At 36.2% G+C, this 22606-nt stretch overlaps 1 protein-coding gene across 3 annotated transcripts in view; it reads left to right on the top strand.

Annotated features, from left to right (window-relative positions):
- Window positions 1–21884, top strand: part of nsd2 (nuclear receptor binding SET domain protein 2) — a 139669-nt gene extending 117785 nt beyond the window's left edge. For 2 of the 3 annotated variants that reach the window (XM_039751741.1, XM_039751742.1), the window contains exons 15-23: window positions 560–716; window positions 2518–2723; window positions 8973–9076; window positions 9898–10167; window positions 11320–11436; window positions 11965–12106; window positions 12274–12380; window positions 15101–15302; window positions 15686–21884. In XM_039751741.1, coding sequence (XP_039607675.1) covers window positions 560–716; window positions 2518–2723; window positions 8973–9076; window positions 9898–10167; window positions 11320–11436; window positions 11965–12106; window positions 12274–12380; window positions 15101–15302; window positions 15686–15942 — 1562 coding nt within the window. In that variant the 3' untranslated portion in view covers window positions 15943–21884. The remainder of the gene's footprint in view (window positions 1–559; window positions 717–2517; window positions 2724–8972; window positions 9077–9897; window positions 10168–11319; window positions 11437–11964; window positions 12107–12273; window positions 12381–15100; window positions 15303–15685) is intronic. The other variant, XR_005633412.1, reaches the window with a different exon arrangement.
- The last annotated feature ends 722 nt before the right edge of the window (window positions 21885–22606 follow it).

The following is a 22606-nucleotide window of genomic DNA, read 5'->3' as shown; positions in this document are numbered from 1 at the left end:
TAAATTTCCTGTAAGCCCTTCCATATCCTTGGAAATCTATTTCTACAGAACAGTGTCCAGTTAGACTCATAGACATCAGTTCCACAACATACACAACATTGAACAAGTAGAAACCCCATATCTGAAATAACTAGTTTCATTTTCTTTGCACACAGAACCATAGATACATGGAAGAAGTTAGCAGTTGATTGTGTAGATGTTCTTGGAGACCTTCAAATCTAAATTATATTTTGCAAATGTTCAGTTGCAAAGCAATACAGCTTAAGCTGTAATGGGGCTGAATGACTTAATGTCAAATGGATTTAGCTTTTATAATCTGCATAGGCAGAAGATTACATAAGAATAGTTTGTATGTATTTTCTTACAATCTTAATTGGTCATTCTTTGTGTTATTTTTTTTATTTTTGACTTGTTAAAGAAAGATTTTAGTTTTCTGAACACTCTCCCCAACCCCCCGTGTACTGTCTCCTAACAAAGTGTTTTCACATGTTTAGTTATATTCACTAATTGCTTACATTTTTTAAAATTTTCATTGTTTCATTGTGAATCTCTATTTTAGGAGGTAGTCTGTTGTGTTGTGAATCATGCCCTGCTGCATTTCACCCAGATTGTCTAAATATAGAGATGCCTGCTGGAAGCTGGTACTGTAATGACTGCAAGGCTGGAAAGAAGCCTCACTATAGGGATATTATATGGGTCAAACTGGGAAATTACAGGTAAATAAATGGATTTTGTTTTTATTTTACCCCTAAATGCAAATTTGGAAAAGCACCTCACTGCCCTTAGATGTGATTGACACTTTTAGCTTGTAAGTGTGTTTATTCATCCTGCTTTTATTTTATATAGGGCAATCATTGTTAAGCAGCTGTGAAATGTAAATATATTTAAAAATGTATAGTTTATTGAGAAGGTTCAGTTTCATATTAATCATGTTATCTTTTGATAACATGCATTCTAAGGTAACTGTCTTGTCAGTTCAGATGTTGTATAAAGAAATGTTGGTTTCATAATTTTAATCTAAAAAAGGAAAGTTATACATATTTTCCAACCTTTTCTTTCTCAAAGGTAAATGGTTCATTATGACAATGATAGGATTCTGAAACTATAGTTTGCAATTTTTTTTTCCCTATATGCTAGCCTTGGCATACCTTGAAGTGTGTATATTTGTGTTAGTATTTATGTGTTTGCAATATGGGTATATATAATGCTAGTTAAACACTAGCTTTCACATGCTTTTTCCATTGTCTTTTAACCAAACAGTGAATGGAAAGAGCTATTTATATTGATTTGCATGTTAAAATGTGTGAAATTCTGGGAGGAGTCGAGGTGGGGCGTTAGGTGCGTGCACGAGCATTACTTTTCACACTGACAAGGATTTATGCAGTTTAACGTCATACCCAGGATGATATCCTAATTTTATTTTACATTTTTTTTCTTTTTAATTAGTTTGTCAGTAGAAATAAAAGGAAAAAAACTCTGAGAAATTGTTGTGATACTACTAAGTGTGTTTACATGCACTTAACAAAATCAGGATAAAGTGAGTAACGTGGTTAAGGCAGAAACCTGATTTCCTTAAAATCCTAGTGTATCTGAAAAACAAACATGAACCCTGTGTCTTTCGAGGTTGTTTCAGTACCTAGCACTGCACATTCAGCTCAACATTAATTTATCGATTTCTAAAATATTGAGACTGATTACTTCAACCAGGAGAAAAAGTGATGCAATTCCTTGAATTTGCCACAGGAAATTTTGTCTTTATGGATGCTTCCACTGTTTTATGTTGAATGCATGTGTAAAGCACAGACTACTAAATCCTTAACCACAACCCAGTTAAGGATTTACATGGCCACATAATTGGTTATACGTGGTTAGGAATATTCATGTTAACCCAGTTTCTCTAACTGAAATAAGGGTACAGGTGGCATTTTTGAAACCTTGCTTTTGTGAATAGACTAGTTATTAAAACACATGTAAACACACTCTGTGTTAAATGCTGTTTGATTGCCTGGTCTGGTAGAAAAATGGCAGTGATTGCACACCATTGCTCAAACATGTCACAAATTAAGCCCCATGTTGTGCATCAGTATGGAATAAGACAATATGCAGGCATATTTAATTGTTGGCTGTTTTACAGTGACTCCAGTTACATGTGCCATATGATAATTCACTGCCAAAACAGCTAACCTTAAATTGCACATTTGATGTCTGTAAACTATTGTTCAGACATAAGTATTCAGTAAAGTTGAGTTTAGGTTACAATCATGGTTTGTTTAAATTGTTAAAATTCTGTTATGGCCTTTAGTTGACATTGAGTGTAAATGTCATAGTTGTATACCAGGTCTGTAAACATATCGTTGAATTAGGCCTTTGTAGGTAAATTTAAATTAAAACTATATTCCTCTTTTGGTAATATTACTTAGCCCTACTATATTACAAAACATTTACTCCTTTTGTTTATATATTTTACATACCCTATGTAACATACTTGCTCTGTTACTATCTTTATTTTGTTAACAGATGGTGGCCAGCAGAAATTAGACATCCAAAAAGTATTCCTTTGAACATCCAGCATCTACGCCATGAAACTGGAGAGTTTCCGGTGTTCTTTTTTGGATCCAAGGATTACTTTTGGACACACCAAGCCCGTGTTTTCCCATATATGGAAGGAGATCAAGGGAGCAAATACCATCGAATGAAAGGCATCGGGAAAGTTTTCAAAACAGGTACACAAACTTTTTGATCTATTAAGTTTTCAAATGTATTGTTATGTTTTGCAGGTTTTCTGAATTTTTTTCTGTCTATACATTGCTTAAGTTTTGTAAAACTTCCATTTACTCTTTAATAGATAAAAATAGTATCTGAATGCAGTTTTGTTTTAATACTAGTAATAGTGTCTGATAATTTGAGATGCGCCTTTACTCACTGAGAAGGTCAGTGTGCCTTGTGAGATTTTTGTTTGTAGTTAATTTAGTATTAGCTGATGCACTGCTTATACACACACATTTACACTGTACATTAATCTACTGTATACTAATAAAAGGCAAAGCCCTCACTGACTCACTCATCACTAATTCTCCAACTTCCCGTGTAGGTAGAAGGCTGAAATTTGGCAGGCTCAGTCCTTACAGGTTACTTACAAAAGTTAAGCAGGTTTCATTTTGAAATTCTACACGTAATGGTCATAACGGTCGGCAACGTCCGCCGTGTTGAACTTTCTTATTTATGGCCCCATCTTCACGAAATTTGGTAGGCGGCTTCCCTGCGCTAACCGAAACCGATGTACGTACTTATTTCGATGGTATGACGCCACTGTCGGCCGCCATATTGAACTTTCCAACGTCACTAATTCTCCAACTTCCTGTGTAGGTAGAAGGCTGACCCCATCTTCACGAAATTTGGTAGGTGGCTTCCCTGTACTAACCAAAACCAATGTACGTACTTATTTCGGTGGTATGACGCTACTGTCAGCCGCTATATTGAACTTTCCAACGTCACTAATTCTCCAACTTCCCGTGTAGTTAGAAGGCTGAAATTTGGCAGGCTCAATCCTTACAGCTTACTTACAAAAGTTAAGCAGGTTTTATTTCGAAATTCTACGCGTAATGGTAATAACGGTCGACAACGTACACCATGTTGACCTTTCTTATTTATGGTCCCATCTTCATGAAATCTGGTAGGCGGCTTCCCTGTGCTAACCGAAACCAATGTACATACTTATTTCGGTGGTATGATGCCACTGTTGGCCACCATATTGAACTTTTCAACGGTCTTTTTTACTTATAGGCCCATCTTCAAGAAATTTGGTACGTGGGTTCCCAACGCTAACTGAATCTTACTTACGTACATATATACGTCCATAGCCTGCAGCTCGGTCACCATGTGAGGTGGCGTGGGTCCCCTATCCCCACGCCTCCCACGTTGTTGACTGCCTGCCTATATAAGGCTGTCCGTTGCTCCAGTCTCTACATTCCCTTCCTTGCTTCGCCACGGGATTCACGTCTCCCTGCTGATAACTACAGCCTTTTTATTAAATCGACAGCTGTTTTATTGTTCATTTATTACGATTATAGTTATTGTGTAGGTATTTTAGACTTACTTTACATTGTTCAGGTACACATTTCCTTTATCATTCCCACCGTACCCCGATTAACACGTCTATCGAGGTGATCACTATCGATTTAAAGAACTGTCACTTACCGAGTGGTTTCCATGCCCGGAGATGGCACCTACCTTTTCCACTTTCTTTGTTACATATTGCATGGCCATATCAGGCTCACTCTTGATATTCGGAGGAACATTGTGTCTTATGTATTGAATGACTGGGACAGGTTCAAGGTGTGGACTGATGACGGTACAGGAGATAATTATACTACACAGGAGCACTATAAGAGTGAAATGCTTAAGCCCTTCATCTATGGATCTGCATGTGAGTTGATGGCTGCCGCTGAATTGTTCGGTTGTCAATTTCAAGTGTACCGAAATGGCCAAATATTTTACACCTTTCGACAACTGCCAATGCCTCTTAAACATCTTAGATTCACAGGTCATGATTTCAGTAGTGGACACTTTGATGTTTATGAATGTTTAAACTCTCAAAAGCTGGGTGTGAACTTATCGATGAAACCGGTTGTATACTTAGAACTCTTGACAGATGCCGAATGTCTCTTCAACACAAGTCCTGCAAATACTGTCATAATTGAAACAAACCATGAAACTCAAACCGATTATGACAGCGGCAATCCAAGCTGTGAGATTTGAAACAAGATTACTGTTCACATGGCCAACTGTACGTTGCATGCTCAAGAGTAAGCTCAGCACACAGCTTGGTCATATTACAACTGGAGGGCTGAACTCGCAATGTGGTATACAAAGAGATCCTTAACAAATAATTATTGGTATATTTTCCGTCAGTTTAAAAAGGTTTAATTTTCTTCTTAATAAAAATTTTAAGGCAGTACTTCACCGCTGCGAAGCGTGGGTATTTTGCCATATTCATATAAATTTCTAATGTAAAATGCAGAATCGCTTAACCAGCCATGATGAACAATATTACACATCCTTTCTTCTAGACTATAATTAAGTACTTTCTGTAAGTGAATTAATCAACCAAAGTGAGTCAAATGCCACTGCTAATAGCAATGTGCCTTAACACTTCAGGGTGACTGATCTTTTTATCTTTAGCCCTTCAGATGTTTTTTGTTTCTTTTTAGTACTTCTGATGTGCATTTGATGGTATTAAAAGTTTACCATGTTTATTTAATTACTTTCTGCAAAAAAATAAGTTCTCTTTGGGACAAAGTGCTGTCTGTCTGTCTATGTAGGTATCGAAGTACAGGGTAGACCCATGTGTTTTCCACAAAAGAAAAACATCTGTGAGGACACATCTGGGAAAGGGGGTTCACGGGTTATAGTAGTGTTGATCCTCCTTAGAAATAGATCATTATTTTTGTGGTATACTTTTAATGTTTAAGTCACTTTCTTAATGGTTACAATAAGTATTACTATTTTGCATAGAATTGATAGATAGAAACTTTATTAATCCTGAAGAAAATTGCAGGGTTAGAGCAGCAAACAATAAAGGCGGAAATATACATATAACAAGAATTATAATAATCATAAATATGCTAACAAGATACAAACCTGCACATAACAAGGATTTTGTATAAATAAAGTGTAGATATTTACCAAGTGATTAGAATTACACATACTTTATAAGTTAAGATTTTAATGTACAGGCTTGTAATAATAATTCTTTACATTTATATAACACGTTTCTCAATACTCAAAGCGCTCTCCAAACAGGGAGGACCCAGAATGCAAAACCATCATCTCCTTTACTGCAAGCCGGCAGCACTACCACTGCGCCACAGCATTTGGCACAGTATATGGCATAGTGTCATTGTCTGTTAAAATGTCTGCCAGACCAGCTCAGTATCATTGGACAAACACCGAACGATTCCTCCTCAGCCGAGAGGTGACTTATAGAGCCTCAAGACTGATGGTGGAAATGTCCTTACGTTGCACTCCTTGGAACAATGCAGTTGTCTTAGTCTTTTGTTAAATGTGCCCCTCTGTTTAGCCAAAACTTTAAACACGGGTGAGAATCATTGTCCAGGAAAGTAAGCAGCTTCCTGAGTGACCGAAGTTCATAATCACAAAAGTAATGTGCGTTAAGATGTCCAAAATTTTTAAAGTGTCAAGTAACCTAATGCTCTACTTGTTTTATTTAAGTAAAAATACATCCTTTATTATCACAGCAGCACTGGGTGAAAAGCAAGAAGCAAATGTATTAGTGTGCCACTCCTTGATAGAGGTCAGTTGCTAAAAAAAAGTGTTATTTTATTTTTCATCCAGCTATTTGCTGTATATATGTTGAAACAGTGTGATTTGGTGACCCACCAGCCAGTGTCCATTCTATGAATTATTAGTGGCTCAGATACAGGATGTTAAATGAATGAAATTTATATTTAGAGTACAGGAGTGTCTAAACATATTTACTGTATAATGAAAGCACAAATTATCACAGGCTCCATGTTTTCAGATTCATGGTAGCCAATGATGTGTTTTTTTTTGCGCAGTTTAATGACTTCAGAGAGTTTTGCCTAGTAGAACTTCAGTAGGTCATTTCCAAGTAAATGTAAATTAAGGAAGGCGGTTACTTACCTTATCCTGGTTTTGTGTGTGCATGTAAACCCACTAAGTGAGAACCAGAGGCAGAGTGTTTTTGACCTTCCTGAAGTCTGGTTATGTCCTTGGGTTTACTGATGTTGAGCTACAGGATGGTCAATTTTCACCATTCAGCAAAGTCCTTCGCTAGTATCCTGCATTCACTCTTCTCATACTTCTCACATTTAGTGTCTGGATTGCATATTATCTCTTTAACTATAAAATGTCCAGGATTATACCAGTTGTTGTTTACAAGCACGGCCAGCCCCCGTGTCTTTACACTTACTGCGATTTTGGTGTATTTGGTCTCTTCGCAGCATGGTAAATTCTTTTAAGGCAATATGTGAATCTGGAACATACTCGTGCAGCCACGTTTCCATAAAATACAAAACCTACACACACGATATTCTGTCTGTGGTGTCACCAGTACAGTTAATTCTTCCACTTATTCTTTAGTAATCTTAATTTACCTTCAGAAACAGTTTATATCTCTGTTTCTTTTTTTTAACACTAGGTCTACTGCCACACTGTCTGCTTTGAAGCTCCTTCGTTATATCCTTCTGCTGGGCAAACAAAAGTCTGCCGTTGCATGGTTAACAGCTGATCCCTCATGTATTCAATCCTATCCCTACTGTTGTCAAAATCTCAGTGCAATAAAATATCCAAAAAGTTAAAACGATTAAAATTTTCTACAGCTGATTAATGACAATTATTACAATATAGCAAAACTAGAACAAATGCAGCCAAAAATTAAAAACTGCAGCGCTGGATATAACCATTCATTGAGCTACTGCAACTTATAGCTGCTCCCCATGGTGCACTTGGACAGTATGATCTGAAAATAAAACATACAAGATTAGACCTTAGCAGTTAATTTTAAATAATATTAATACTAAATAATAATCAGAATGAACAATAAAAATCACAATCTGTAATTTCAATAAAAATAATTTATCTGAATAGAGATGATGTATGAATTTAAATATGATCCTTTCAGGTGAGTAAATAATAATATACTGTACCTGAACTCATTCCTAATTTAAGGTGCACCAAAAGCCATTCTTTTCTATTTTACATATTATAGCAAACTAACACTTTTCTGATTCACTGAAAATGCTAACTGCCAATTTCAGGTTATCATTTTGAAAAAGTATTTAGTTGTAATTTACCCAACCTAGAAAGAAAATCTGAAATTGCTGAAGCATATTGCACAACTTCTTTGATTTTGACACAAAACACTTTACTATTATAGCTTCAATAACAAAAAAAAAAACTAAGTACCAAAGTTAAATGCAGCTGCACATTCAAAAGATATTTATTTGTTGTTGGTGAGTAGGTTTGCAAATCCAAGTTTCACTTAATTAAACATATGTTTAGTTCATGTGTAATGTGAGCATATCTTCTAGCAGTGTGTTAAAAAGCTGAAGTAAAGCTCATCTGTCAGTTTAATATATTTTTTTTTTAAGGAATGCTGTAAATCTGAAGTTACTTGTAAAATATCCTACCTACAACTTAAAATTGTTCAGTCTTACTTTGTAAACAGCCTGCACGAAACTATTGTACATACTATGGTAAAGTTTTGGTCACATCCGTATCTTCCAAAGGTTTAAATGTTTGTTAGAATTTAATATATGCAAATTCTTTGCATTTATATAGCGCTTTTCTCACTACTCAAAGCACTCCGCAATTGCAAGTTAAGGGCCTTGCTCAAGGGCCCAACAGAGCAGAGTCCCTTTTGGCATTTACGGGATTCAAACCAGCAACCTTTCGATTGCCATTGCAGATCCCTAGCCTCGGAGCCACCACTCCACCTACTAACAAAGTGTATATCTAATTGAATATCAATTTCCACTAGGTGAATTACAAAAAGCATTAAGCCTGGCATGTGAAATTGTTATTGATCTCCATTATGTGTACAGCTTTGTAACCATGGTGGTAGAAAACTTTGCAGTGGTAGCCTGCAGCTAAATTATTTGTGTGAAGCCAGGGATGTGAAACTCATAAGTCCAAGATGATGCATTAATCATAACAGGATTGTTTCCTGCCTTGCAGCCAATGCATATTGAGGTAGGATTCAGCTTTCCTGCAACCCTGCTCCGGATAGTAGGTGTGGAAAATTGATCGATTACATTTATTTAAATCTTTTCCTTTTTTGTCACTATTAATACAGTTGTGGCATTGGCACAAAAGGTCCAGTGATTTGCGAATAGTGTGTGGATTTTATTTCCGTATCAGCTGCACTGCAGTTAGGCTGTTTTTGACACTTCAAACTTAATTTAAAATTTTGTGTGTCTCTTTTTTTCCAGCACTTCAGGAAGCTGAGATGCGTTTCAGACAGCTCAAAATTGAGCGCGAGACTAGAGAGGCACAGGAAAATGAACGAAAGCCACCTCCTTACAAACACATTAAGGTATTTAGGTTTTAATTTTGTGTATGTATACATATTTTGGATGATTAATTTTCTACATCCCAAAATAATTTACATTTCTAAATATTTTCTAAAACTTTATTTTCACTGAAGTAACCAGAATTGTTTATATTAAGTATTCCTCAGCTAAAATGTTTTTATGGGCTTTATTTTGAGAGAAAACCTTTTTAAATAATTGTACCAGACTCTCCATTGTTACATTATAAACCTAAAAATCATGGGAAGTTTTTCAGTAATTTTTGTTTGTCTTTTGAATGAAGTACAGACATTGGTGAGGCCAAGTTTATTTTCTGTGTGTTAGAAGAAAGCATATTTCAAGAGTAAATTAAAAGAAGAGCTTCTAGACCAGCATGAGGATTGTCCGATTTGAACTGTTAGGAGGGTGGTGGGGGGAATGCCCATTTTTTTCTTAAGCAAGAAGACTGAGTTAATAGAATTGCTAAAATACAATGTGGTCAATGTCTGTCATTTTTGTAAAATTGGTTATTCAGGATGGCTATAGATAACATTTGTTCTGTTTGGATGTATTTTTTGCAAATGTAACTGTAAACTTTACCTATTATTATAATTAAGTGTAAATTATTAGGACCATATACTAGGAATAGTTGTTTGTGAACTGACCTGTTCTTATCAAAACATTGATTTTATTTTATTTTGTTAGTTCAGCTAGTAATGTTTCCTCTCAAACCTTGTTCAGTCTTGATCCTTCTTACCCCCTGATAAAAACTTGTTCTCTAGCTTAATAAATATTTTAACTGCATTTTAAATTTTAATACTCTCATGTTTGGTTATTTCAAATGTAGGTTAACAAACCCTGTGGCAAAGTGCAGATATACACAGCAGACATTTCTGAAATCCCAAAGTGCAACTGTAAAACTACAGATGAAAATCCTTGCAGTTTTGAATCGGAGTGCTTAAACAGAATGCTGATGTACGAGTGCCATCCCGCTGTGTGCCCTGCAGGTGAACGTTGCCAGAACCAGTGCTTTACTAAACGTCATTATCCAGAAACCAAGATAATCAAAACAGCAGGAAAGGGGTGGGGGCTTATATGTAAGAGAGACATCAAAAAGGTAAGTTCAGTTATACTGTGGAACTGTGGGCATTACAGAATTGTAAACATTTTGAGAGTTGTGTTTTTTTCTTTGTTTTATTTTTTTCCCCCTCTACTCTCCTTAAAGAGTTTCATCTAACATCTCTGCTTTCCAGACAATTTAATGTATGCCACAGCTATGGAAAAATAAATTCAAATTTAAATATTCAGAAATTGTGTTTTAGTTAGGACATAGCATACACAAATTGAGGAAGAAAGTATTTTTCCCATTGTTGACTCCTTCGCTGATGGTCTGATTAGAAGGTTCCGTTCTCAGCACTATTTCAGATTATCAATTGACATGTCCTTTAGAAGTACTATAGTATGAGGGTAAATCAGAAAGTAAAGACAATTTGAAAATTATGCAGAAACAGACACAATACAGGCGATGGCTTATGGGTAATTCAAACGTAAACTTTACGGTACCTCACTTTGTCATACACTATGGCATGTGCAGATCCATAGCTGATATCCAAATGTGCAATAACGGGCTTCGTAATCCATCAACTTTCTCTGAGGAAGGCATTCGCCACGGCTTGTGTACATGATATTGATGGTCAACCAGATTGAGCTTTTTTGGTTACATTTGGTTTTCCCCTGTTAAATCTTTCTAGCCGTTGACAAACTTTTCTTAAAGTCATACAGTTGTCACTCATGCTGAGACAAGTTGCTTCCGTAAAATTCAGCAGGTTTCACTTTATCTGATCAAAGAAATCTAAATGCAGTGTGTTGATTCAACAGTGGTGCAAAATAGCCACGGAGCCTCAGTGTTCATTCGATTTTGGCTTCAGCTAGAGCAACGGCAGAGCGCTGTATGGATTTAAACTACCCCTAAGCCATTGTAATTGTTGTATTTCGTAAACTTCTATCCATTGCGGATACATCATTTTCAAATTGCCTTTACTGTTTGATATTTCCTCGTACAGTATATAGAGTAGTCTATTATAAAGACAGATAGAAATCTATAGGAGGCAAGCAGAGTTATTCGTTCAAAAGCCTCGTAATTGTGCATAAAATGCTTGTGATTAGCTAACTTACTTTCTGTTGTAATACCCCGACTTTTTTTGATATTATTGAAAATGGTTAGGTTTAATGTGTGTGTATGTGTTTTTTTTCCTCATATCTTCCCCCAGGAGAGTTTGTTAATGAATATATTGGGGAGCTAATAGATGAAGAAGAATGTAGAGCAAGGATAAAATATGCCCAAGAAAACGATATCACCCATTTCTACATGCTTACCATTGACAAGGTAAATCAGTTGCTTATCTTCAAGGTTTCATTCTGAAGGATTTTGTAAGCTTATTTAATATTCATGTTTTGATTAGAAGTTAATTGTATATGTTTACATTAAAAATACACTAGACAACCCAGCAGACACCATTATACTTGTGTTCTGCCATCCCACCAACTCATATTCTGTTTATACCTCTGAGAAATTGTTTAGAGCAAACGCATTGCCTTTGTTCATAATTACTCTCAGATAAAGTTAGAGTATGTGATTTAAAACTTCTCTCGGAGGGGAATAGAACTACTACATAGTCTTCTATTTATAGCTATTTCCCCAGCTTGTTAAAATGTGTTTTTACCCTGTTTGAAATGACAAATTTAGAATATAATCATCACAGTAATTTCCAGCTGCTGTATTTTCTAACAAAGGAATAGTCCTTACTACGCAGACTTTTTTGAAAACTATTTAAGTTATAATCTTTGTTTTTGATTATCATATATAATCAAACCTGTTTCCGGTCCAGTTTCACAGAGTATCTCTGATTTTCAGGATCGTATTATTGATGCTGGTATGAAAGGCAATTATTCTCGCTTCATGAATCACAGCTGTCAGCCGAACTGTGAAACGCAGAAGTGGACAGTGAATGGGGACACCCGAGTAGGATTATTTGCAGTCTGTGACATACCTGCAGGTGGGTTGTTTTCATGCATGGTTCTTTAAGCTGTGTCACAAGATTTTTACAAAGAAATGTTAATTACTCGGAATTTCCTGTATGTAAAGTTAATGACTTCCAAACTAAAACGAAACCATGCTTGAAATATGTCAATGATGGATTATTTTTTTCCTTGTAATTAATAGGTACTGAATTGACCTTTAATTATAACCTTGACTGTTTGGGCAATGAGAAAACTATTTGTAGGTGTGGAGCTCCAAACTGCAGTGGTTTCCTTGGAGACAGACCTAAGGTAACACCCAAGTCTTCACTTGCCAGTTTCTCCTGTACTGATTAGCATAATTTGTTGTTGGAAATGTGAAAACTTCCTAGTTCGTGTGACTTATCTGTAACTGAACTGTAATTAACTGGTGCCATTAAATACCTGAAAAGAATATTTATATAAACCATACAGTATATAATGATGATGTACTCCCCATACCTGGCGGTTCTCACCTCTCTTTATGCACACAGTTTGAAAGGTGGAATAATTAAGAGTAAACTTCATTTTTCTTATTAAATCACTAGCGTTTCTGATCTATTTTGAAATTTAAAAAGCACAGTAAATACATTGAATCTTTATTCTGACAAATACATACACAAACATAAAAAATATTAGAATTCTTATGTTTCACTATTCAGTAACCTTATGACGTACGGAAAAAATGTCTCAATCTACTGGAGCAGGTGGGAATGGTCCTATACTACTTGTCAGAAGAGAAGAATAAGAAAAGTGGATTGAAAGAATGGCTGAGGCGTTTAATTATATTGTTTGCCTTTTTTTAAGGCAGCAAGTGTTGTATATATTGTTTAGTATGGGCCAGGAAACACTGCGTTCACTTCCTAGATAGGGTTAATTTCAAAGAAAACTTGTTTTCTTACAAACTTTAAGAAATGTATGTCAGTTATCTTAGCCTGCAACTCTCATATCTCACAGTAATTAGACTTTGAAAGTGTTGGTGTAGTTAAATTATCTTTGCCCCAGCTGCGGGACCTCTCTAGTGCGGCCTCTCTGAAAAGACACTTTTGAATTTTATTGAATGTTGCTCCATTTCAAATTTTTACCACTACCTATTGAATCTGATCAGTTTTTGTGTCTCATAACCATTCTGATACAGTATATAGGAGTCAAAATTTTAAAAAGACCCTTTTAAAGTAAATTTTTCGAACCTGACGGAGAGTGCTAAGCTAAATGTTAATAATTATATTTGTGGATTACATTCCCTAGGAGGATTGTTGTTGTCTAAAATCTCTGGATTTTTACATTTTAGCTTTATTTTCCAAAGTATCTTTATATATTATAAAATCCTTCTTTAAAGACAAAGGGGCCACAGAAGTTTAAAAAAAAAAACACACACTATAGAGATTCAAGGCAGAAGTGGAATGGCACTATCTTCCAGTTCTACTACAGGGTCACAGATATATAGTTACTGAGATTGAGAAATTAAACTGTACTGGCTTAATTAGCTTAGAAAAGGAAATCCTGTTCAAGCTGTTCTTCATACTCATTGCTCCGTTAGCACCTGTCATTCTAATTGCTTTCCATTTAGCAGGAATCTAGTGGTGGCATAATTCTTACTTAAATTATGGTATCAATGTAGAATATACATCGAGGAATGAGATACTATTCACAGTTGCACCTATCGATTATATATTTTTTTTCTATTCAACACAAAGAAGGTTCTTAGCATTGAAGCATTTAGAGATTTTTATATTGTTAATACATTTGCATCTTTTGAATATCTAATCTTCTAACAGGCCGCATTTCACAAGTTGTAACATAATTACTGGGCTTTCTTCATCTTCCTTTAATATCAGTGGTGGAAACTGTACAATTTGCCAGTATTGAAAACATATGTGGAATCTCTGCATTCTACTATATTTTGTCAAAATTTTTCTCTGAGATGAATTGAGGCAGAGTTATGAAAGGAACCTACCCGAGTCACAGCCCTAATTGAGAGTAGTGCTGTCAGGCACCTCATATGAGCACGTTTTGGGATTGTCCCACACTCCGATCATACTGTGAAAGCAATCTTTGCCTCCCTATCTGACAGTATATAATCCATTAAAACTTCAAATCCACATACAACAGTATTACTTGATGGGATGATTTTGCTTAGTGAAAAATATGTTGTGGTGACTTGTAGCACTGTGCAGTATATTGATTCTTGATTGGATGTTTTTTAAAAATCAATATAGTAAAGCCCATAAAGTGAAGTTCATCATTTTTATTTGATTAGAACATGGAAGGAGGTATCGACTGCAAGGACTTAACATGTTTATAGAACACACTTTCACCTACTTGTGCCCTAAAAATACATGCACCTTGTCAGTGATCAGAGAATTTTATTTTGTTATTTGTTGTATACGTTGTATTTGTTGTTGTTGTATTTTGTACTAAAACGCAAGACACCAGATAGTTCAGCATCTCTTCTGTCTGCAAGGTCCAAAACACCCTTTTTCTTCCTCACTGCATTACATGCATGGGACTTCTGGGTGAGCTTTCATTGGTTGTCAGCTGTTATGCACACAGATGGCCATTCCTGTGACTAAAGACAAACTCTAACTTGTTTGGTTTTGCCGGAGCAAGTCATGGATAGTTGAAATGAGTCACTGGGCATGTCGTAATACGTGACCAGCTTCACAGGATTCACATATTGCCAACTGTCTTCAACTCTCTGAAAATCGCTGGAACAGTTGTTGAATATGACATGGCCTTAACAGTGCATCAAAAAAAAAAAAAAAAAGTAAGAATGTAAGATTGATTTATCAATAGGAGCAATGTTGGTATAAGTCCATTTTTAAATTTGTTCCTTGGTTATATGGTACGTATCTGTAAATGTTTAGTTTTTTCAGAAGCAGAACTGGTATTGGTCTTTATTATAATATGAACATTAGCAGTTTTCTCTATAGTTTTTCCGTTAACCACTTTATATACCTTCTTTTGTGTGTTTTTGTTTTTTCAAATCTAAGAATGCTTCCAGCAATACTTCAGAATTCAAAGGAAAGAAAGCTAAGAAGAAAATGAAAAGGCGCAAGTCTCGAAATGAAGGAAAGAAGTCTGAGGATGAGTGCTTTCGCTGTGGTGATGGTGGAGAGCTGGTTCTTTGTGATAAGAAGTCCTGCACCAAGGCTTATCATCTTTCATGCCTTGATCTCACTAAACGTCCCTTTGGTGAGTGTTTATCATGGTAGTTTAAAAAGGTTGGGGAAATTTCATGATACAGCAGGTTTGGTATCTTTGCTATTTACATATAGCATTCATTGTATGCTGTATCTATCTGCAGTATCAACCCTAAGAACTGACTGAAAAGCACGTGTCAGTCTAAACAGTTCATAGCTATTTACACAAAGGTATTCTTGAAACGGCTAGAGTGACTAAAGGTGGCAGCTTTTTTGTTTATGCATTAGCTTTAGTAGCCATCTGTTCTGCAAAGCATTTACAGAAAAAAAAAATCTGACATTTTTTTAATTCTAAGAGTGTATTATTGCATAAAACTTCTGAAAATATAAAAGTAAAATGTTAAAAATGCTAAAAATTACTATTTTTAATGGCAGGACGCTGGGACTGTCCTTGGCACCACTGTGATGTCTGTGGAAAGAACTCTGTGACATTTTGCCAGATTTGCCCAAATTCTTTTTGCAAAGAGCATGAAGAGGGAGTTGCATTTATTTCTCTGAATGGAAAACTGTGCTGCTCGGAGCATGAGGACCTAGACTCAAATCAGGCTCAAGAGACAGTGGAGAAAGCACCCACACTGGAGAAGACAACTGTGAGAAAGTCCAAAGTTGCCAAGATCTCCAAGAAAGCATAGGCTTATAAGAAAAAGGTGGCAAAGGACAAGAGACTATTTGCAGTTCCAAGCTGCTAACACTATTCTGTACATATTTAATGACAGTTTTGAAGCAAACAGTTTTCACTGTACAGCATATTATTTCTTCAGGGAAAGCAAATTATATTTTTTTTCCTTCCTTTGAGCCACAAAAATCATTTAAAATATATTAACCAGCATTTTTGATTTTTTTTTTTTTGGTTACATTTTCATGCATCTGCACTGATACAGAACTGTGGTAAGCACAAACTTAAACCGTCAAAACCTTCAGTCTACAAAGCATTACAGTTACACTTGAATATTTTTTAGTTCTTTGGAAATTTTAATATAGAAAAGAGATATATTAAGCAACCAAAATTAAGTAATACTGGAACTTGTAGAGATTCGAAAGCTTCTCTCCAGATAATGACATTGTAATCTTAAGACACTATCAGTAGCCTGTAATTTCTCTTCCTGTATTAGTGTATTTTGCATTTAATAGGACAGTTTCAGTCCAGTCTTTAAATCAATGTAGCTGAAACAGTCTTTGTAAGAAATGGTATCAATCATGTTTATTAATTTGTTTCAGGTATTTCTGGTGCTCCTGTGGCAGAAGATCTAATATATACACTTAAAACTAGGTTATGTGAGCTGATTAGTTATTTGGAAAAACTTGCCTTTGATGTATTACAGGCAGAAAGAAAGCTTATGGTGTTATGGTATGTTTGCTTTGAATTTCATAGTGTGTGTGCAGTAAACTATGTCAGTGGTGACCAACCTGCTGCTACTACTTTTTTTTGCTTGTTATTCTCAACTTGAAAACGATAGCACTTGTTTTGTAAAACAACACTGGTTCAAATGTAGAGCAGGTGAAACTGAGATGCAAGTGCAGCCAGACTAAATGTTTTGCTGTGCAGCCATACAGGTAGTATTTTTAATTTTTTTTTTTCTGGTGGGAAACTTCTTCAGTGATTCATTTCCTTTAAAGCAAAGGTTCAGATCTACATCTGCGATCACGTTTAAATGGGTGTGGTTCTGCGATCCCTTTGGCTGTTAAAGAACAAATGAAACGTAGACTGATTTTTAAAAAAAAAAAAACTTTCGAAGAATGATTTTATTTTCTAGGTCCTTAAATAGACCTACAATCTAGTATTTTTTGATTGCACCAGTGAATGATTGGGATTTAGCTACCTTCGTTTGAATTTTATATCAATATCCTCAATTCTCCTGTCTTCTGTTCAGTAGCCATTTAAAGTACTCTAACTTGAATTTCCCATTTAATATCCTTGTTTAGAGATGAAACGGGTTTACATTGTGTGTATACAATATAATCTCGTTCCATCCAAGGATGATTGACAGGGGTGGGTGGGTATATGTGTGTGTGTGTGTGTGTGTGTGTGTGTGCATGCGTGCACGTACATTTTTTAATAGTTGTTATATATTTAAAGTGTAATTAGGATTTTAACTGATGTTAACACCCTCTGCTTACACAAGCATCTTTGTAACATATTCTAGATTACCTAATTGTGTCAGGTATATAAATCAGGTATTAAACTAAAATGTTTTGTTGTTAACAATGATACGCTGTTAAAAATCAGCAGCTGCACAGTCCAGACAAATATTTAGTCCAGAAAATATCAGGTATTTTCCTATAGTTTCTGTATTACCTTAGCTTGTCAGGTATTCCCTTTTTTGTAATTATAAAATGTTTTGTAGTTGTACTACATCTTTGGCCTCAGTTTATAATTCTGCTGCTTACATCTATGTATTACTCAACAAAGTCTGCATTTGCTGGCAGTGCAAAGGCATGCAAGGTTATGGGGAATAAGGCTCAGCCAACAAGATGATTCTCCTCTTTTACATAGAGCTCTCTTGATGTCAGTCATTGTTTTGTATTGGGGCAATCCCAAAGTAAGTGAAAATGTGCTTGTGGCCAATGATACCAGACGTTTCTGACTTAAAGTGTGTTGTGCAATTTTTAACCGTTCTGTTTGGGTCCTCCAAGAACCTGACAAGTTAAAATAGAAAAGTATTTTTCATTTTATTGAAAGATAGCCGTTGTTTGTTTTAGGTACTTAAATGGAATTATTTCTTAGATTATATTTTCTTGTAATGTTTGTTAAAATTAAATATTATAATTTCCACTTTTAAAACCTCATTATGAAACTTTTTTTTTTTTTATGGCTAAAGAAGATGGTATAACTCATTCTTTGCTAGGTGGGAATTCAGGAGGTTACACAAAGACTAACAATCATTTGTGGGAGTGTAAAGAATGGCTTAAAGTCAGGGTGTGCTCATGTTTATTTACACAGGAACTGCGCAGAACCCTTGCAGTAAACAGCAGCGCAAATTCTGCAGATGAGCTACTGATCTGGCCTAACATAGAGGAGGTCCATGGTGGTGGCATCATGCAGAGGATGTGTGTTCAGTTCTGATAAATTCTCTTAGTAGTTATGGGGTCAGTTTGGTATTGGACAAGGACTTCCCTGCCCCAGTGCAAATATCGTTCCTGACTTTTTGAATATGTAGATACCACCATTTTGAAGAGTAGTTTATTATTTCTTGAATTTTGACTTTTGTAACATTAATTCTGATGCCAGCTTGACTAAGATATACTTGTTATCAACAGTTTAAACTATCTGTCCATCTTCCTAACTGACTTATCCAGGGTGGGGTTGTGGGGCAGCTTGTATCTAAAGCAGTATTAAAAGTTATAAATGCAGAGTACAATAATTCACAAAATATAATCTATGGGCAGGCAGGTTAAGTGAGCAGCTTGGAGAGACACAGTGCCTGAGAGGTGGGGATTGAGCCACTGAGCTCTACGGTCTGTTAAGCTTTGGAAGGTAAAGACGTTTAGCTACAGCCAGTAATCTGCTCCCATTTGTGTGTTTTGTGAACTGTGTGAAATACTCTTAACGTGATTGATTCCAAAGAATACAATTAAGCCTTCCCTAAATAATACACTGTATTCTTATTCTAAAACAAAATGGGCAGTTTGCACATTTGTAACCTATATTTATTCTTCAGGACATTATAATGTCTTTGCAATGAAATTTATAATGATGAAATTCCTGTGGAATTGAGAAACATCTCGCCAGTCTAGCTCCTGTTTGAGATTTTCATGATGGTATAAATGTTTTGACATTCTTTTCTAAGAGCCTAGACGAATGTTTCACACCCTTTGTGTTGTCATGTCCCAGTTTTTCTACATGATGGGCTGAGATTTTAGAGTGAGCATCTGAACAGAAAAGTCAGGTGGTATGGTCCTCCTGAGGTAGCCACGATCCACCTGCAATGCTGCTGCAGTCGACAGAATGTGGATGTTAGGTGAGGTTTGGGGGCAGGCAGCGTTTCATACCAGGTCGGCTGCTGCCCACAGGTTGAGAATCACTGACCTAGACTGATGGAATATTTGCCGACTTTGCTTATGTCGGCATACTGCTCTGGGTACATTGCCTAATCATTTTCAGGTATATTTAGTAGCCTCTTGTCTAAAATAAACTCTGGGTTCCATCATTCCATAGCTGACCATGTAGTGCTCAAGACCTGCAGAATGAAAGCAGTGTGTTAAATGTAGGAGTATTGTTCACAACGGCAACACCACCTTTCTGCTACCCTTTCTGTACTCGATAGCATGCAGAGAAGCTTTAGCAATACAATGATTTGCATATACAATGTATTTTAAAATACAGGCAGTTTAAACGACTCGCTCAGAAAATATCAGGTTCATCCTTAGCCACTGAACAGCTTGCTGATTACACTTCAAGGTAGCCTAGATACTTGCACCGTATAATAATAATAACACAATACTTGACAAGGTCAGCATATTAAACCTAAAATTACAGCTGTTTTCTGACTGATATCAATTGAATAGACATCAGAGGCTTAGATTTTCATCCCACATTTTGAGATGCTGCAAATTTGTGACTTGCTGGAATCCACCTTGATGTGTGAGGAGTTGGTGTATTTGTGTGGCTTCTCTTTGCTGGCCTTGAAGTGGAAAGCAGTATTCAGGTTTGATGTGGAAGCCAGCTAACTACTTCACAACAATACTTCTGAAGAACACAGCTCACCCCATCTAGGGACAACATGGTGCCATTTACAAGTCTATTTACTACAATAGTTTGCCCGTATGCTACCAGGTCTACCCTGTCCTCAGTCAGTTGAGCACTGCCAGTTTCCTACCTTTTATTTAACCCCTTGGTTGCCTGATGGGGACTAAATGACCTCTAATCTATGGCAGTAACAAGACTGCCAGATAGAACCTTGTCAGGTTTAATGAAGGACTTATCAAACTTTCTTTATACTTCTTCCTCCTCACATAAGGGCATATACTGTAAGTCAAGTATTAGGTCACCCTTTGATCTTCATGTTTGATCCTTAGCACATCCTTTTGTCCACTAATTGTTTTGGCTTGTACCAAAAAGGGCAGTTTACGTGTACAATGTGATGTTGCTGTTGTCAAGTCTTCCATGAAGTTTACCTGATTATTATTTCTTAATGTGGGAAATGAGTGGACCTTAGAAAGCTAATGACTGATGAGCAGGAGACCAAATGTAATACTTGTCACCCTACAGGCAGAATATCAAGTGCCCTTTAAAGGGGCCTTTTTATGAATGAAGTCCATAATTATATACAGGGCAACGTGAAGTTTGCTCACAGTGACGCTTTTACTGGTTTTCAGTAATTACGTACCCTATGATGGGAAACTGTGCTTTGCCATTCTGAAAAGCCTAGCGGTATGGGGGCGAATATGCGAATAACTGAGTAGAAGTGTACAAGACACTTGATGTAGTTTTGATAAAATACTGGCTGGGTTAAAAGTGTGCATCTCTTGTGCTCAGTTAGATGAGGTTTGTAGTTTTCTCACTCGCTAATGTCGTGTTTGTTGTTTCTGCTTTACATAATCTCGCAGTATGTGTTGATGTATTCTGCTGCAGAGACGCCATCTCATGCTACGCATTCTTTCTTGGTCCCCACTGCTGCTTTTCAGCTTCTGTCTTATAATTTGTGTGTGTCCTCCTTGATGCAAAATGAAGGAAAACTATACCCTAGCAAAAAGTGTATTTGGATGACCGTACCTGCTTTGATTGTGTGTCATAATTTACTTTGATCTTAAATGAATGTACAAAATTTATGATTAACTGTGCAAATGCGGCAGATTTCTTTGATCATCATTCAGATTGCTATCCCATGAGGTTTCTGTTAAAAAAAAAAACAAAAAAAAAACGAAGCACTGCTTCGTAAAGGAAGCTTTGTTGTATTTGTCTCTATCTTGATCAGTGCCATAGCACTTGTAAGAGCTAAGCAAAGACTTGAACAATTTGGCACACTGCTTGAACCAAGTTATTGCTAAATCAAATTGGAGTTGTCCTGTACATCTTGAACTTCGATAACCAGTAGCAGCTTCAGCCTTCAGAAAGTCATGTTTCAGGGAGAACAATCTCTATTCCTGTCCTTCCAACTGCCATATGTTGACCAGTCCACCTTAATATAGGACCCTCTACAAAGCAGACCATCGCAGTGTACGTTATAAAGCGCCCTAAGCTAGGCTGGTCACGATACTAAAATTTCAATATGAAAGGAAGACGTGCATTGAAGTTCAGAACCCAATATAGTATATTGTTATGGAACTAAATAAGAACGAATGCGTACGGAACTGCGGTTTACTTAAATACAAGTCTTAAAATTGATGAAAACAAATAATAAATGTAAGTCATTAAATGCAAAAGGTTCAAGCAGTACAATCTTTTGTAATATGAGTGCAGTTCTGTAAACAATGAAAAGTAAAGTTTAAATCCAGTCAAGTTTTTTTTTACATTGATGAAAACAAATATTGTTACCAAGTTAGTGCACAATAACATGTTACAAATGTCATAAAATGTTAATTGAATAAGTATTGCAATGTTGTTTTGTAACAAATAAACAGCCAAGTGAAAGGAGCATTAATGTGGTCTTTTGTAAATAATTGTTCAGAAACGTAACGTGCAAACAGACCACTAACACACACACAGGCTTTGCTTAAATACGAACACTGCACGTTGTATTTTTGTGTAAATAAACTACAATGTCTTTGGAACTTCCTTTGTGCTCTTCTTTGAGGCTGTGGCCGCAGATGAGCCCTGGCGTACACAGCACACGGAGAAGGCGCCCTTTACATGCAACTGAGCACTCAAAAGTTAGAGTGCCTTACATTTATATAGTAAATGTGATGAAACCTAATTTTAAAATCGCACTTAATAAATAAATAAGTAATGCATCACAATGGCATTTAAAAGTCGAGGGAGTGACAGAGCTCTAGTAGTGCAGAGTGTTGCTTCAGAATGAATAGCACAGAATAACAGTAAATAAAAAAATAATGAATTAGAGCCCTGTCTTAATGCGTTCTGTTAACTGGCTGCAAACTAAGAGGTAACAGTTGTATTCTTACTTCAAATGCATCACTTTACAAGTTTAATTGTTATATATTAATGTCTCTGTAATGTAGACGTTTTCTGTATCGACTCCCCTGTGGTTCTTGTGCTTTTCTGTCCCCATTTGTCACAATCCCAGGAGTTTTCCTGATGCCGCTGCCAAGCTTGCTGCTGAAGTTGCCATCTCATTACCACCTGTGCCTGGATGGAGTCGGGGCTACGCCTCAAACTGTAAGTGCATCAGTAATGTA

The sequence above is a fragment of the Polypterus senegalus genome, chromosome 4, assembly GCF_016835505.1.
Source record: "Polypterus senegalus isolate Bchr_013 chromosome 4, ASM1683550v1, whole genome shotgun sequence".
Lineage (NCBI taxonomy): Eukaryota > Metazoa > Chordata > Cladistia > Polypteriformes > Polypteridae > Polypterus > Polypterus senegalus.
The sequence above is the reverse complement of the archived record's forward strand: the minus strand, read 5'-3'. Positions and strand labels throughout refer to the sequence as shown.